Source organism: Nerophis lumbriciformis, linkage group LG34, assembly GCF_033978685.3.
Source record: "Nerophis lumbriciformis linkage group LG34, RoL_Nlum_v2.1, whole genome shotgun sequence".
NCBI lineage: Eukaryota > Metazoa > Chordata > Actinopteri > Syngnathiformes > Syngnathidae > Nerophis > Nerophis lumbriciformis.
The window spans coordinates 8,068,262-8,086,649 of NC_084581.2; the positions used below are offsets into that span (position 1 = coordinate 8,068,262).

General features: G+C 42.1%; 1 protein-coding gene across 1 annotated transcript in view; it reads left to right on the forward strand.

Annotated features, from left to right (window-relative positions):
- lrfn5b (leucine rich repeat and fibronectin type III domain containing 5b) overlaps positions 1-10,422 on the forward strand; it is a 69,105-nt gene extending 58,683 nt beyond the window's left edge. Inside the window, exons 4-6 of the mRNA XM_061929727.1 lie at positions 1,114-1,450; positions 7,384-7,684; positions 8,249-10,422. Coding sequence (XP_061785711.1) covers positions 1,114-1,450; positions 7,384-7,684; positions 8,249-8,956 — 1,346 coding nt within the window. The 3' untranslated portion in view covers positions 8,957-10,422. The remainder of the gene's footprint in view (positions 1-1,113; positions 1,451-7,383; positions 7,685-8,248) is intronic.
- The last annotated feature ends 7,966 nt before the right edge of the window (positions 10,423-18,388 follow it).

Below are 18,388 nucleotides of genomic sequence, written 5' to 3' on the forward strand. Positions count from 1 at the left end.
CAAAAACTCTAAAAATAAAAATAAATTGATTTATTGGAATAAATATACTTTTAAAAATAAAGTCTGCCGAATTAAGTTCTGGGTGTCCGCCTTGAAATGACACCTCACAATTTTAAATGATACAAAATTAACATTTTCATAATTGAGGGAGACATCCTGCATTGTTCAAAAAACAAGCTCAAGTCTGGTGAATCAACTTAATGAGATTAATCAATGCTATGGTGATAGCGCTGCTGCCATTTTATAGAATTTTATTCCATGGAACAATCTATAGACCTTTCAGCAGATAAAGGATAATGTCTATAGAATTTCTGTTAGACATTCTATAGAATGCCCAGTTCTATAGAACAATCTATGGACTTTTCATCAGATAATGTAATGTCTATAGAATTTCTATAGGATATTCTATAGAATTCCCAGCTCTATAGAACAGTGAAAAGACCTTCCAGCACATGAAGCTGATGTCTATAGAATTTCTATAGAATTTTGAATACATATTCTATAGAATCTTCAGTTCTAAAGAAATTCCGACGAAATTCTATAGCGTTCTATATATTTCTATAGAGATTCTATAGAACATTTTTTGCAGGGTAGGATGATTAAAAAAAAGAAAAGAAAATTGAAAACCCTTCTAACTGCTGCCACGGTTTAGCGAAGCATTAGCCTCCTTGCTAGCCACCAAAAGTCACAATATGCTCCTCAGAGCACCCGTGAAACTCACCAACACTTTGTGCCTTTTTTGTTTAGTCTCCACCAAAAGTGTAATGTATGTGAAAAAATAGGTTAAGTATTAATTTACTCGCAGTGCTGTGTTCTTACACCCAGGTTCCGAGATGTACCGCATTAAATACGCACTTAACAAGTGCTACTCTGGCTTTTATTACCTATGCGCTGAACCTTTTGTAATGTTTGTGCTCAATGAAGCTAAGCAGCTGTTGTAAATACATTTCAATGTAAGTGTAATGGGCCGCAACAGTGAAAGTAAGTGCAAGAAATTGAGCTAAATACATAAAGACTCTTGGGATTAGTATACTGGACGTCTGTGCAAGCGTGTCCCCACGTTGTGATAAAGCCTAGCGAGAGCGCTAACCTAATTAGCTTATCTCCTTCCAGGTTCTTTCACCTGCGTGGCGTCCAACCCAGCCGGCGAGGCCCAGCAGAAGGTAGAGCTGCTCATCGCCAAACTCCCTCACATCACCAACAAGACGGCTGCCGAGCAGCAGCCCGACCCCGGGTCTTCGGACATCGCCACTGTGACCAAGACGGGGGCAGAGGGGCCAGGCGGGGTGCCTCTGGGGAACGCCAAGACGAGCCTAGAGAGGAAGGTGGTCATCGCCGAGGCCACGTCCAACTCAGCCCTGGTGCAGTTTCAGTTTCAGAGGAATATTCCAGGGATCCGCATGTTTCAGATCCAGTATAACGGGACCTACGATGACTCTCTGGTCTACAGGTCAGCAAAATACTGAACCTCAAGGCTTAGAGATTGTGTGTCCATACATCATTTCCTAGCTGTTAAGTAGTGCAAGGACAAAAAAGTCCTCAGCGAGTTTAACTTTAATTCGTGATTTCGTTGACTTTTTTTTGCTCAATTCTCTCAAACGATTTCAGTCATGAATTTAAAAAAAATAGCAGTACAAAGTATTGGGGGTTTTTTTCATAATTTTTTTTAACCCTTTTAATGCCTATTTGATCTGAGTATGTCAGTTTTTTTGTTTTCAAAAAATTATTTCAATAAGATTGGAGAAAAGAAGTGGAAAAAATATTAATAAAAATGTCTTTATACACTCTTAGAGTTAATCCGATCAGGGTTTTATGCTGCCGATTCCGATACCGATCATCCATGATTGAAATAGTCTGATCCCAATACCAATACCGATCACATGTACAGTATTAACTGTAAATCTTTCAATGTATTTATAGTGAGTGCTCTTCACAGTTTAAAACTATCAGCACAATGTTTCAACTAGGTCCTTATTCTCTTTTATTACGTACAATTGTTAGAGCAAAACAAAGTCGATAACATGCAATAAATAAACACAAGCAAAAACTGCTATCTACTAATTGAAATCCTTTGTTTTTTGCCCTCAAAGTCCTCCTGTGTCGAGGAATTTTTTCCCTGAATTTGTAAACATTAACAACAACAAAAAAACAATTACCTAATCACTGCATTATTGATCATATACTGATACTACCCTTGGTCTTGACACCACCAATTTATGGATCGATCCGACCACTTTTTATGTGCTGTGTACTGACTGTGACAATGCTGACACACTTACAGTCTCTAACTCTTATTATTCTACTTAATCTAACTCTTATTAATCGACATGTTAATTTCCTGTTAATACCTACTTACTTTCTGCTGTGACGCGCTTCCATCTACACTTTCTAAAAATTACTAAACACTTATTTCTTGTGTTGTTTCAAGCTAGCTTAGCGGCTAGCTTAGCTATTAGCATGCCTTTCTTCTGGCTTGCTCTCGGTGTAAAACATGTTTAGCCACCTTCTCCAGTCATAATGATGTTAATAATGATACTTAAGATCAGGGGTCCCCAAACTTTTTGACTCGGGGGCCGCGTTGGGTTAAAAAAATTTGGCCGGGGGCAAGGCTGTATATATATATATATATATATATATATATATATATATATATATATATGTCTTAATAAGGTTATCCAAAAAATAGTGCTCGATACCGTAGTAGAGCGCAATATATGTATGTGTGGGGAAAAAAAATCACAAGACTATTTCATCTCTACAGGCCTGTTTCATGAGGGGGGGTACCCTCAATCGTCAGGAGATTTTAATGGGAGCATTCGCATACCATGGTTTATATAGGGCACAGAGTGGGTGGGTACAGGCTGGCCTAGGGGCGTGGTGATTGGCTCATGTGTTACCTAGGAGGTGTTTCCGTCTATGGCGGCATGTTGTTACAATTTCGCTGCGCTTGTTGAGGGATGACAGGTCTGGACGGTAAATAATAAACAGTTTCTCTTTCAAGCATAGGTTGCATCTTTTATTACCACTATTGTAAGGTGTGCTGGATGCAAGAATTTGCCATGTTATTGAATATTCAACATTATTGTCTTTGAGGTCCCAAATGTGTTTGCTGAGTTCTGTGGTATTTCGCAGATTTTTGTTCCTGAAAGAAGCCTTGTGGTTGTTCCATCTGGTTTTGAATTCACCCTCGGTTAATCCTACATATGTGTCGGATGTGTTAATGTCCTTGCGTATTACCTTAGATTGGTAGACAACTGATGTTTGTAAGCACCCCCCGTTGAGAGGGCAATCAGGTTTCTTTCGACAGTTACATGCTTTGTTGGTTTTGGAGTCGTTCTGACTGGGGGTCGACGGCTCATTTGCAATTGTTTTGTTGTGGTTTGAGATGATTTATCGTATATTGTTCATGCAGCTGTAGCTCAATTTAATGTTGTTCTTGTTGAATACTTTTCTTAGGGTGTTGTCTTTGGGAAAGGGTTTGTCAATCAGATTGAGGAATTTGTGTCCAATGTTAGTTGAGACGTTTTTGCTGTATGGGGGGTTGTACCAGATGATGCCGCTTCGTTTTCTGTTCTTTTTTGGCTGGTTTCCTGGCGTGGGTTCATAGGTGAGGGTGAAATTGTATCCGCTTTCATCAAGGGCTTTTTGGTACGGGGGGGTTGCTTGGTCAAATTCAGCTTTGCTAGATGACAGCATCGATAGCCTTTTATTGATTCCGGTAGGTATTCTTTTCGTGGTGGTGGGTGGATGGTTGCTGTCATGGTGCACGTATTGGAGTGTTGTGTTGGGTTTCGTGAATGGTTGGTAGCTGTTATTTCTCAGGTTGAAAGTGACGTCAAGGAAGTTGACGGTTTGCTTGTTGGCTTCAATCGTGATCCGTAGGCCGTTCTCTTTGAAAATTTGGCATATGCGCTTCTTGGTATTCTCGCTGCTCCTTGGCGAGGCGCGACACACTGCCAGTCCGTCATCACGGTAAATACCAAGGTTCAGATTGAGGCTAGCGAGCTGGGAGAGGAGGAAACTCCCAACGAGTTCACACGTTTCTGCTCCGTCAAAACTTCCCATAGTGACGTCAAATGTTGCATTGTTCTTTTTTTGCCATGGTGTATTGTTGTGGATGAGAATGGAGTTTTTTGCGTGGATGATGATGTTTCTTTCGTTGCCTGTGATTGAGTCGTAGTCTGAGGCGAAGTCTAGTGCTTGAGTCAGTAGGTCTTGCGTGATGGAAGGGTAAAATTCCTCGATATCAAAGGAGATAAAGTTGTGCTGTTGTTTGTCTTGGATGTTGTTGAACCATTTGATTACTGCTGCTGTATTTCTCCATTGGTTGAGTGGTGTTTTGTCCTTGATTTTTGTGTTGACTCTGTCCAGGATTATTTTGCTGATTTTTCCTATTTCAGATTTAGTTGGGTTTATTAGTCGGCATGTTGGGTTATTTGCGAAGTTGGGTTTGTGATCCTTCAATGTGATGAAGGCTTCCTTGTTGGCTGTGGCGTCCACCCTGTCCTCAATGTCCAGTTCAGCCGCGATCCTTTTATTTTCCAGGTGGATGTTCTGTAAGGTATTGGGTTGCGCTTTTTTGTATGATTTGGTGATGCTTCTGTCCAGTAAGGTGTGGTGTTCTGGTATGTCTGGTATATATATATATATATATATATATATATATATATATATATATATATATATATATATATATATATATATATATATATATATATATTGTCTTTATAATCCATTTTGTCATTTAACATCAATTAACAATGATGTTCATCAACATTTAACATTGTCACGTTATCAATGGGAAAATTCATATTTAGACAATATGATTTGCCTGAGCGGCTAGGAGACACCAAGAGTAACAAGCGGTAGAAAATGGATTAGAAAGGAAAGATTAAAAAAAAAATAATAATAAATAAATTTAAAAAAAATAACTTGGGACTTCCTGTGAGCCGGATTTTGGATGCTGGGGAGCCGGATCCGGCCCGCGGGCTGTAGTTTGGGGACCCCTGCTTAAGATACTAAGAAATGCAATTTATTTTCTGTAATGCAGGTGACTATTATTATCTTAGGGGAGAAGCTCCACACTGTGTATGACACACTTAATTAGCAGCTAACCGCTAGTTTGTTCATTAAATGATAAATGGGTTGTACTTGTATAGCGCTTTTCTACCTTCAAGGTACTCAAAGCGCTTTGACACTACTTCCACATTTACCCATTCACACACACATTCACACACTGATGGAGGGAGCTGCCATGCAAGGCACTAACCAGCACCCATCAGGAGCAAGGGTGAAGTGTCTTGCTCAGGACACAACGGACATGACGAGGTTGGTACTAGGTGGGGATTGAACCAGGGACCCTCGGGTCGCGCACGGCCACTCTTCCACTGCGCCACGCCGTCATTCCTTCATTCATTCATTTTCCTTTAATTAACCAGGTAAAAACTCATTGAGAATAAAATCGCTTTTGCAAGAGTAACCTGGCCAAAATGGCAGCAAAAACAGGTTTCATAAATATATATAACAACAACAAAAACGGGAGCAGAGAGTACAAATTACTCAACATCAACAAGAAACACGCAAGAGATAACAAATAAAATGTTTTAATAAAACAATTTTAAAACAACATGGCAAACCGGGGGAATTAAAATAAATACAGCTTCAGCAGAGGGGATCTGCGTTTCTGATCAGCATTAAAAAGCATTAATGGCCGATGGGGATCACGTAATTATTTTACGAAAATCGTCCGATAGTGATCTGTGGCCGATTGATCGCCACATTAGTGAGTGGCCTGGGGTGGCACATGCCACCCCTAGAATCTGATAAGCCACCCCAGGTGCCACTCGACTCAGATTTGAAGCATACGGTCGTAGCGTACATATCCTACGGGTAGCAGTTGTGTGCTAAATCTGTATATTTGCCGTTAAGCACCAGCGGAAACAGAAGTAATGCCTGTATGCACAGAGGATAAGATGTAAAGAAAAAAACACATTCTTTTTTTGAGCAATGACCGTTGAGCAGGTATAGGTTCTTGAAGTCCGTGGTCCTATACCAAACATAAGTCATTTTTTACACAAGCGCGTATAAGCTGCTACTTTGGCGTTATTCTTGACATTTAGCTTTTGCATTCTAGGGTTGGTGTTAGCTGGTGTTAGCTGTAAAGGCTTTTGTCAAGAGAAGTAGGATATTTTATGTGTATATGTTTTTCTGTTACAGGTTTATAAATGTTACAATTTTACTTTATCAAAGAGGGAATCTAACGTTCTGTATTTGTATTTTGTGCCAACAGTAGCCAGTTGTTTCATAGCTCAATACTTTAGGATGCATATTTTTTTAATGTCAGCAATTGTCTTACACAAATATTCACTCCATATTTGGTGGTGGTAAGCTACTTTAGTAGTTTCAGTTGCCCCTGGGGTAAACCGAGGGTTTTAAGGGTGCCACCCCTGCAGAAGTAGGTGCCCTCTGTGCCATCCCAGAAAATAAAAGTCTGGACACGCCACTGCGCCACATCCCTACTCTTAACTCGCTAAGGACTTTTTTACCCTGGCGCTACGTCACTAGGCTGAAATGATTTCCCTGTGTATTGTTAATATATGAAGGAATTTAAAATCCAAATAGTAACAATAAGCATTAAAAACCACTTAGGAAACAACCATTCCATTCATAATAACGCAACCAAGGTTATGGCCACAAATAGGGCAACAATTTACCTGAAAGGATAAAAAGTCTTTTAAATACTCTCAGGGTTAAGAACTGAGTAGACATAGCAAGCAGCTAAACTTAAGATTACCTTAACCACATGATAAAACATTCCATGACCCTCATTTGACCTAATCAAGAGATGCTCAAATCCGGTAAGATGTTGTCTCCTACGTTGGAACTGGACTGTCTTTGTGATTATTTACGGTGTCCATTAATCCCATCAGGAGTACTAATGCACTGCATCTGACTTCTCATTCTTTAACTCATAATCCCTTTTGCCGCCGTGTACCATTTACTGCCATGATAATGCTTAATCAACAAAATCAAAAAAACAAAATGTCAGCACTAAGCTCGGAAGATGAAAGAGCTGTAAGCCTTGAGTCTGGCAAAAAGCATCACAAAGGCAACATTCTTTCATCTCCTTCACATGATGGGACGGTGGCACACAAAAAAAGTCAGCAGCAGAGACATGAGAGAACGAAGACGTGTCAGAAAAACAGAGGCCTAAATAGCAACATTTATCGCTAATGGCACCGCAGAGAATGAATCAGATGTCACGACTGATTACGCGCAGACACGCCTTAAACGGCACCCCAGAGATGAACGACTGTCAACGTCGTTCCATTGCCGCCAAAACAATAAACCGCGCTAATCTCGGCTCTTTCTTTCCCTTTTCAGAATGATCCCGCCGACCAGTGAAAACATCCTGTTGAACAATTTGGCGGCAGGGACGCAGTATGACCTGTGCGTCCTGGCTATCTACGACGACCAGGTGACCTCATTGACCGCCACCCGCGTCATCGGCTGCGCCCGCTTCACCACCGAGCCGCAGTACTTGAGATGCCATTTCATGCAGTCGCAGTTCCTGGGAGGAACCATCGTGGTCATCATCGGGGGCATAATCGTGGCCTCAGTGCTGGCTTTTATCATCTTTCTCATCGTGCGCTACCGGGTGTGCAACCAGGGCGACACAGACAAGGTTAGCCTAGCTTGATTCTCTCTTGTCGTCAGTTTAGATCAGATTTAAAACCTGAAAAAAACACTGTAATGCATGTAAATTGCATGCCAGGCCAGTAGTTGTAGGGTTTACATGATTTCTGAGCTCTAACTCCATTGTCACACATCGAAACACAAGCAAACACACAAATCAATTAAAAATAGTGTCTAAAGATGTTGTCATTCATTCAGGTCAACTCAGGGCATTCAATCGATCGCAACTGCACTGCTCAATTTGTCTTAGAAGACGTCTCCCTCTCATCCAAGCTACCTTCATCAATTCACTCTCATTGACTTAGATTGGTCAGATCTAGTCTTAAGTCTTTGAGACTTGGTCAGATCGAGTCTTGAGTCATTGAGACTAGATCTGACCAATCTAAGTCAATGAGCATGAACTGATGAAACCTGCTCGAATGAGAGGCTAAACGTCCTTTAAGACAAACTGAACAGTCCAGTTGCGACCAATGGAATGCCCTGAGAATCAATTAGAAATGGTTTCCTCAAGTGGCACATATCTCTTCCTTCTCTTTGTCCTACTTCCTGTCAGGCCCTGGAGATGGGCGACATACGTTCCCTGAGCAGTGACGGACAGCTTCAAGGCTGCGGACTTCCAAAATCTCTCTCTAAACAAGTCCTGCGTCCGGAGAAAAATGACAAGGACTGTCTCCGAGTAGCTTTGCCGCCGCTGGAGCAAGCCAAGCAGCGAGCACCTGTCTCCACAGCCGCCTCCAACGCCACCACCAGCGCCACAACCAAACCCTCCGTTCCCGACTGCACCGTGTCCAACTCGGCAGCAAGCCACAGCTGGCACCCGGCATCCCCCGGCGTTCCCAGGGTGAAACGTTCAACCGCACCGCCCAAACCCTCTGAGGTCCGCCTGGCAGACGTTGAACTCAACAACGTGAACCGCAATAACTCCTCGCAGGTTAAGATGCCGCCCGTCGTGGCCCGAGTCATACCTGGACAACCCATCACATGGACTGCAGCTCCTAGGGGTCCGCGGGTCCGCCAGACACCGCGACATTACATGACTGTGCCCGCTGGGGGCATGAGGGTGAACCGCAGACACTCGCTGAACGTGGACTCATTCGGGGAGCGCTTGTACGTGGCGTATCCCAAAACGGGAGCCAGCCTGCGCTCTAAGCGCAGTCTGTCCATGAGCGGAGAGCTGCCGCAGCTGCAGAGCACAACAAACATTCACAGGGCTCGCGACAAGCTGTCCAGGTCAGAGTGGCTTCTTGAGAGCACTTTATGATTCGAAGTTTACTGCCTGCATCCTTTGGCGTTTTTTTCCTGGATTGGATTTGTGGCCTGCTGTGGAGCTGCCCTGAAGGTCCCCTGCACAACTCTAAGGGAATATTAAGGCTTCACTTTTGTTTTATACACTATAACCTAGAAAAGTCTTCTTCATAAGGGACTTTGAGTGAACCAAGAGAAGCACAAGTGTATAAAACAACTCTTGTACAAATGTTTAGTTGCGTGTCTATGAATGCAGTAACCCGGACACGCACTGTATTCAAACAGAGACAGGGTTGTCGCCCTAAAGACAACAACACAACCTTGGCGGGGGTTTTGGGAGCGATAATGAATGTGCTTTATTTACATCCCAGACGCAGCACAATGCAGCATTTTTTTTGTGGCACATGTTGACTCAGCCTTGATACTGCCCTGCGGTTTGAATGGATCAAATCGTTTCTATCACGTAATCGCATAAAGACCCGAGCACAGCTTTGAATGACGACTGGCGCAGACGAAATGCCCGACAGGCGCGGAGAGGAGGGACTTGGTGTTCTGCGTGGACGAGCTCCAGACAAACGAGACCTTATTACCATGCTTCTTTTTTCCTTTCTTTCTACGCATTCTCATGACACGCTGTTGTAAATTAACTTGTAAGCGGAACGACCATGGCGGGTATTCAATTGATTTTGCTGTTGTTTCTGTTTGATGTTGAACAGTATAAATAAACCAGTGTTACAAGGAACATTCCAAATGTGACGTCCAGCACTTCAGTTTTAGGGACAAAACAAGTTCCCACCAAATTCCTCTGAGCTGTCAATCCTCATCAGGCTCACGTTTCCACTACAGGGTTTATAGTCAGGATGACTACTTCTGCTATAAATTGCGCCATATCATGTCAGAAAATGCCATTTTTATTAGATGACTCAGCACTTTGTGATGGCATTATACACATGTAACAAATGCCTTGTGTACGTTGGTAAACCTCACTCCCTGACAATTTCAAGAGTGTGCTGGCTAATAGCCTGGGCTTTTAGCTCGGTGGTCAGCATGCTCACCTCTTATGCCGACGATCTGGGTCGTGCACTGCTCAGAGCAGCCAGGAGCAGTAGGAAACAACGCAACACAGAGCTGCTACACGCAAACAGCATATATTTTCTCAAATGCTGTGCTTACCATTTCATTGTTCTCACATAAGTCACTATTCTCTGTCAACTAGGGTTTGGCCCCGCCCTATTAGGTACCCTCCACTACTTTTAGTACCCTAATGGAGATGAGCCAAACAGTGGGACAGTACAGATTAGTCATTTTGGTGATGCAGACATTGAAATCAAAGCAAGATTGAATATCTTTCAGCTCACCACAAGTGGGTCGAGTAGTCAAAAATTGTACTCAAGTAAGAGTTTAGAGCAGTGCTTCTCAATTATTTTCTGTCACACCCCCAATAGGAAGGAGAAAATATGTTGCATCCCTCTCCCCACACTCTCTACTGTGACTATAAATAAAAATACAACTATACACTTGCAAAAAATTGTATCCTTATTTACATTAAAGAAAATCACACACCAGTCTTTCCTCGTCTCCCACCGTAGTCACAAGTGCTACATACGCTTTGTCATAAACTTGTACGGCAAAAAAAGCATGTTACCCGAGGTCACACGTACCCCTGCCCCACTATTTGAGAAGGCCTGCTTTATCGTAATATGTGACTCAAGTAAAAGTAAAAAGTAGTCATCCAAATAATTAAAAGTGAGTAAGTAAAGTAAAAAAAAAAAAAAACTATTCAAGTACTGAGAAACTTCTGATTGATTTAGTAGGTATTTTTTAATGGTACTTGTACTTAAACTGTAGCTGGTGTGTGTGTGTGTTCGTTTGCATGTGTGTGTGTGGGCGTGCGTGCTTGTGTTTGCGCACGGAGTTCAGAGAGCAACAAAAACTACACATTATACACTTACGACGTTATAACATGGCTAATGTTAGCATAATGTTAAAGGAGAACTGCATTTTTGGGGGGGAATTTTGCCTATTGTTCACAATACTTACGAGAGACAAGAAGACAAAAGGTTTTTTGTTTTGTTTTGTAGTCTAATATGTAAAAATCCTCTCGTTTTAGGTGGCTAGCTATGCAGCTAATAGGAGCAATCCATTCTGCCTATAAATCACTTTAAAAATGCATTCGAAAATCGTCAACAATACTTTATTTACGTTCTGTAACTCGTATAATTGTAAGAGCAAACACTGAGGAACGTGCTTTAGTATTTGTCCTGAGTTAGCTACGGCAAGAGATAAGCTAGCTACTACGTCAACATGAAACACGTTTATGTTTGTAATGCACAACACAATGCAATAAAACACCAATCTGTACTGACTGAAAAACACGAACAATTATATTACAGTATCTGTAAAATATTAGCCCATATTTCATATTTTGTTTGTACACAGCGAGCCAGACAGGGTATGTACTATAGTTGTAATAACACGCATGACGTGTTGCGTGTATCATGATCAATATTATAGTGACCTATTTGGTCCAGCTGGCCGGGGACGTTTTTTTCCTTTTGATTTTGGGTAAGCACTCCATTTATGTTGAAATAGCTTGGCTCCAAGCTACACTTTTAGAGTCAAAGTGGCACGGACTTTACTCTCTCGGCTTCCGTCTGCTCCAACGTCTCACTTTCTCATGCTTCTGTAAGCAGTAGTTCATTCTCCGTATATTCAGGTTTAAAATATAAGGTTGTGAATCCTCAATTGTCCAAAAATAGTCGTCTCCGTTGTCTCTTACCAATTCTGCCATGATTAGAACACTCGTGTTTGATTCTGGAAGGAGGAACACACATTTGTTGTCAGAAGTCTGCGTGCGCTGCTATGGAAACGGAAATAAATGCGCCAAGGAATTAGTTCTGGCAATGATTAAACGACCAAAATACGGTAAATATTGAACATATTACATAGTGTTATGAACGTGTCTGTTACTACATTATATATAAACTTGCAGTGTGTATATAAAATGTTGATTGAGGGTTTTGAAGTTGTTTTAGAGGGCTTTGAAGGCTACAACTGTAACTCCCACTAGCTGCATTTTTCAAGCGTTTTTTATCATCTTTTAAATCCTAAAAAAAAAAGACGTGTTCTTGTCTCTCATAATTATTGGGAACGATAGGAACATTTTCAAAAAAAGGGCAGTTCCCCTTTAACTAAAACATAAAAACATCTATAACTTACTCTAACATGTTTTCACTATTTATTTTCCTCGGTGCGAGCATTTTAGTCATTTCTGTAATCTGCTGTAATTTTTTTCACTTATTTTAAGAAGTATATCTCAGATTTCTGTGAACATTCCTTGAAGGGGAATGGTCTTTCACAATCATTATGAGAGACAAGAACACATGCCTTTTTTGTTCAGTATTCTAAAGATGATAAAAAGGCCAATCATCATCATCACATTCACAACGACGTCATCATCCCTACCCCTTCTCTCTGCATGCAGCTGACAACAGCATAGCAACAATGGGAACAGTAATTCATTAGATTACTCCTAACTGAAGAAAATATCGCTGTTAGTAACGCCGTTATACACTAATGCCATTATACACTAACGCCATTATTACAGACACTGGTTGTGTTGGGAATTACAAACTCAAAAGCCAGTCAGCCGCTGACCCAGAAACTAGTCACAGTTAAAATACCACTAATAGTCACACACACTAGGTGTGGTGAAATGTGTCCTCTACATTTGACCCATCCCCTTGTTCACCCCCTGGGAGGTGAGGGGACAAGTGACCAGCAGTGATGGCCGCGCCCGGAAATATTTTTTGGTGATTTAACCCCCAATTCCAACTCTTGATGCTGAGTGCCAAGCAGGGAGGCAATGCGTCCCATTTTTATAGTCTTTGGTTTGACTGGGCCGGGGTTTGAACTCACAACCTACCGATCTCAGGGCGGACACTCTAACCACTAGGCACATGGCTAATTTCCATAGTAAGACGTCACAAGAAGTTCCTCTGTGTTTGAACTGACAATAACAATGTTGCTACAGCTTGGTTATTATACAGAAACAGGTTACGCAATGTAAATTAAGTATCGTTGGCGGTTTTTAGATGCATTTTAAAGTGATAAAGACCAAATCAGATTTTTTGGCCCTCAACTGACACAGATCAGATTTTTTAAACGTTCCAAAGTGCTTCAAATCTGATCTTTTGGCATCAGATGCAGGCCACATCAGGATGTAGTCCTGAATACGATTGGAATCTGATCTTTTCAAATGTGACTGCAGTCGAAACGCAGTCCGACCCGAATGCGAAATGTATGTGATTTTTTTTTGTCAGCTCTGGGCGAGCTACATCGCTTGTGTGCGCGGGAAAAGACCCAGTCGCCAGCGGAAGTGGATATTTCATCACAACATCTGGTTTCGGTGAGCAAAGTCTGCTCTAGACAACTGAATTTTCGGTGCATCACTTGTCACTAGTGCACAAATTATAGGCTATAAGTAATTTTTTTTTTTTTATTATGAAGAAATAGCGATTGTTGAAGGACCGGAATTGACGCTGTGGCGCATTTGCCTGGATGTGAGTTAAAAAATAAATCTCCCGTAGATCCACGCTGATGTCCGTGTCTCCTCTACCTAACAGCCATTAAAAGATTACAACCCTCCCAAATATATGACACTATATACATCCATCCATACATTATATTGCTTTCATTTATTTTCACATAAAAAACACTCATTTTTAAGGTGTTGCGACTTTTATTTTATGTTGTAGTAGTAGCGACTTCCTCCCGGTCAACTTCCTTTGTTTTCACTTCATCGAAATGAGCATGCAACTGATGTCAGGGCCACATTGGAGCCACATTGGGGCTTGTGCACGTTTACACTGGAGTCTGATAAAAATCACATTTTACTTGCAGCGTAAACAGTCTGCTGGAAAAAAATCTGATTAAAATTTTTTTTTATTTAGTCTAGTGTAAACGTAGTCTTGAGGCAGAACAGGTTGCTCCCATTAGCTGCGTTGCTAGCCACCTAGAATGAGCTGATTATTACGAGTTAGAATGCAAAAAAAACCTTTTGTCTTCTTGTCTCTCATTAGGATTGTGAACGAAAGGCAAAACTCCCCAAAAAAGTGCAGTTCCCAAAATATGCACATTAGTCTAAAATTGAAAGAAGAAATTAGCTTGTTTATCAGAAATAAGTATTTCTGATCTCAACTGAGGTATTTTTTCTTCCTTAGATTTGAGTTTATTCAGTGAAGCAAACCCAACTACAATTTGTTGATTGGAGTGTAATGATAAAAAGTCATTCTCAACGGTCTGATGAAGAATCCTATGAAAATCAAAGCAATTTTTTTCCATCAATCCAATTTTAAGACCTGCTCAGTGGCCTTGTGGTTGGAGTGTCCGCCCTGAGACTGGAAGATCGTGAGTTTAAACCCCGGCCGAGTCATACCAAAGACTAAAAAATGGAATCCTTTGCCTCCCTGCTTGGCACTCAGCATCAAGGGTTGGAATTGGGGGTTAAATCTCCAAAATGATTCCCGAGCATGGCCACTGCTGCTGCTCACTGCTCCCCTCACCTCCCAGGGGATGAACATGGGGGTCAAATGCACAGGATAATTTCTCCACACCTAGTGTGCGTGTGACTATCGTTGGGACTTTAACTTTAACAAAGAACACATCATATACAAAATAATTATAGCTTTACATGCAGAAAACAATGTGAAATTCATATAGATGACAAATTAAACGGCTGACTTTCACTGAATAAAAGTAAATGATTTTTATTTTTAATCAAGATTCTAGTTAGTGGTGATGAGCAGAGAGGGAGGAGGGTTCTTTGTTGAATTCAATAGTGTTTCCCGCCTTCTTTATCAAAGCGCCAGCACTTGCAACTTTCTTTGGCCCCGGGTGGATTGTTTTATAGTCGTACTCAGTAAAAAAAAATAAAAACACACATTAAGTCACCAACGCGTGGGATTCTTTGTACGATAACCAACACAGTATATTATATGTAAATTTTTTGTCCAAAACTGAATTGTACAAAAAGTGGGACATACAAAAACCGAGGTACTATTGTGTATAACTTTTGGGCACCCTGCCTTTTGGATAGCATACAGCGCAGGTGCCAAAAGGGCAGAGCTATACAAACGGCAGTTCATAAATTGGTAGACATATAATGGTGGCTTCCACAATGGAAAGTAAACAAAACAAACAAGCTTCTTCGTGTAACAAATAGCCACATGTCAACAAGAAAGATGGCTTCCAATCTTGCTTGGTTTGTTTCCTGTAAGGTAGGGGTGTCCAACCATTGTCCAGCAGTTAAAAGAATGGAAAGATGTGCTGGCAACTTTGACATATTGTGTGCATTGAAGCGACTAAAAGCAATAGACTTTAATCAATATATGCTAAATTATATAAACAAAACATCCACATCTTAGCTTTGTGTTATAGGAAACTAAGCAAATTAGTGTAATATCTAAACCAACGCACTTGAAATATTTAATCAGTTCTTTTGCTTATCATTTATTGTTATTATTATGCCAAGGGCTTTAGCACACTGGAATATTTGTCTTATCTTGCAAGAAATGTGTAAACAGAAGGCATGATCAAAGACCATAAACAGTGATTGGTCAAACATGGATGCACTAGGAAGATACGGTACAAGGAATGATACTGTGTCCCTTGATACGTTAATGTGTGTGTCAGTTTGAAAAATACACATGACCGAAACAGCTACTTTGTTATTTGACTGTGTTTATCAGGACATGCTTATTTCGGCCCACCAGTGACAGCTCCTACTTAAAGAAGTTGAAAGAGTTGCGCTTGACATTGTTTTTTGTCTCCATCATTGATCGAAAACTAAGGAAAATTCAAGTGTGTAATAACTGTTATTTTATAGCGCCAACTAAGGTAAACGTTCTTATTTTTCTGGCTCATTGACCACAGTGTTGCATTTCAAATTCCTTTCAGCTCAGCTATTTTTGAAAATCACAAAATAATATTATATTTGTTCATCCGACCAGAACATCATCAAAAAGTGATAAGCGTCATACTTATTCACCAAAAATAGACGGTTATAAAATAAATAGCTGACAACGGAGCAGAAATGAGGTGAAAATAAAATGTTTTAGGAACTCAGGTGAAACTTTCACCACTCCTCCTGTCTCCGACTGCTCGCCCACAGGCACGCTCTTCAAGCAGACATTGAAGCAAACTATACTGGAAAACTGCAAGAGCCAAAATACGTTTATGCCTCTTCCTTCTGACAAGTGGTAGAAAATGGATGGATGGACTTTGGAGTACACAAAAACCTTGAAATTGCAACAAATCTGCCAGTACTGACACCGACTCGAGCTGAAGCCATTTATATTTCCGTAAACACTAGAGTGCGTGTGATGTCGTGACGTCATGTCCGCATGCGGGTCAGATTGCATTCACACTAGAAATCATATTTTTTCTTTGTAATGTGAACTGCCACTAAAAAGATCGGGTTTGACAAAAAAAAAAACATCCGAATTGGACATGCGACCCTGCAGTGTGAACATAGCCTAATATTGGCACTCAGCATCAAGGGTTGGAATTGGGGGTTAAATCCCCAAAAATGATTACCGCTGCTGCTCACTGCTCCCCTCACCTCTCAGGGGGTGGGACAAGGGAATGGGTCAATTGCAGAGGGTAATTTCCCCTCGTGGCAGCACGGTGGAAGAGGGGTTAGTGCATCTGCCTCACAATACGAAGGTCCTGAGTAGTCCTGAGTTCAATCCCGGGCTCGGGATCTTTCTGTGTGGAGTTTGCATGTTCCCCCCGTGACTCCGGGTACTCCGGCTTCCTCCCACTTCCAAAGACATGCACCTGGGGATAGGCTGATTGGCAACACTAAATTGGCCCTAGTGTGTGAATGTGAATGTTGTCTGTCTATCTGTGTTGGCCCTGTGATGAGGTGGCGACTTGTCCAGGGTGTTCCCCGCCTTACGCCCGATTGTAGCTGAGATAGGCTCTAGCGACCTCCCGCGACCCCGAAGGGTATAAGCGGTAGAAAATGGATGGATGGATGGAATTTCCCCTCGTGTGTGTGTGACTATCAGTGGTACTTTAACTTTTTTACTTCAATATACAGTGAGATGCACAGGTCGTCAGCCATTTTGATTGTCAGGTCCTATTTTTGGAGGGATTTGGACCGGGTAAATTATTTTTTTTGGTTTTTGTACCCCGAAGGGAATAAGCGGTAAAAAAATGGATGGATGGATAATCCAGAACATGTTTATTTTGTCGCGGGGCAAAAAAAAAAAAGAGCTGCGGGCCTAACCTTGCGCCCCTGCTGTAAGGCGTTTTTGGTCCAACTCCTTGTGGCCTCGCCATGATGTCACACCATTTACTTAACCAAGCTGACCTCGCCAGGTTTTACAGTTCCAAACCGTACCGAAGGCCCCATGCCGCTCGGTGGATACGTGCTGCTATCCGATATTGATCCGAGACGGTGGCACGAGCGCGATATGAGCAAAGGCTGCAACACGAGCCGATTTGCTGTGTATTTTAGTCGTTGGCTATTGCCTGATTGATTCCTACATGTGCACGGCCTCGCACAGCAGGAAGTCTCTAAGGCCGGGGGAGGGGGGTTATAATACATACCCAGTCATGCAGTCACGCGGGGGATCCTGCAGAGACAAGCTGAGCACACGGCGTGTACGACAAAGCACGGCGCCTGGTTCCTAGCATGTTTATTCATCATTACCAGCTCATTAGGAGTGATTCAAATGCTGAGCAGCTCGGCCTGAGCCTTAGTTTGTTCTTTGGAGGTAGCTGGAGGTGCCTGTTAATAATAGATGCAGGCAGGGAGGGAGACTAGGAGGAGAGGAGGAAAAGATGGAAGGGTTTACGAAACAAATATGCGGGGGGGGGGGGGTTGACGATGCAGGCGGAGGAGCTCTGAGAAAGAAGCCACAGGGGGAGTGCGAAGGAATGTGCAGTGAAAGACAAGAAGGAGGAGACGGGGAAAGAGCATCCTCTGTACGGCAGCCATGCAGCCGCCAGTTATTCTGTAATCAGGGCAGCCGTTCAAATAGGCGGAGTAGGGGAGTTGGGGGTGTGTGGGGGTGGTAAGGTGTCACTGAGGTGACAGACATTGGATGGAGGTCTGGGGCGGGGGGTCAAATTGAATCCACAGGCCGCCTCTTACTGGCACGACACGAGCTGGACCTGCTCTTTCCGAAAGCCTTCAAGTTTGTTCACTCAAAGGAAAACAATCCTCCCAAAAGCCTTCACACACACACACACACACACACACACACACACACACAGAGCAACACCAACTCTACTGACAATCTGCAGCCTCTTTCACGCAGATCTTTTTGGGGAATTTTGCCCATCACCCACAATTCTTCTGTGTGACAAGAACACGTCTTTTTTTTCTCTGTGCGTTCAAAATGGGGGAAAAAACAAAAACCTGCCAGTAAGAGGCGGC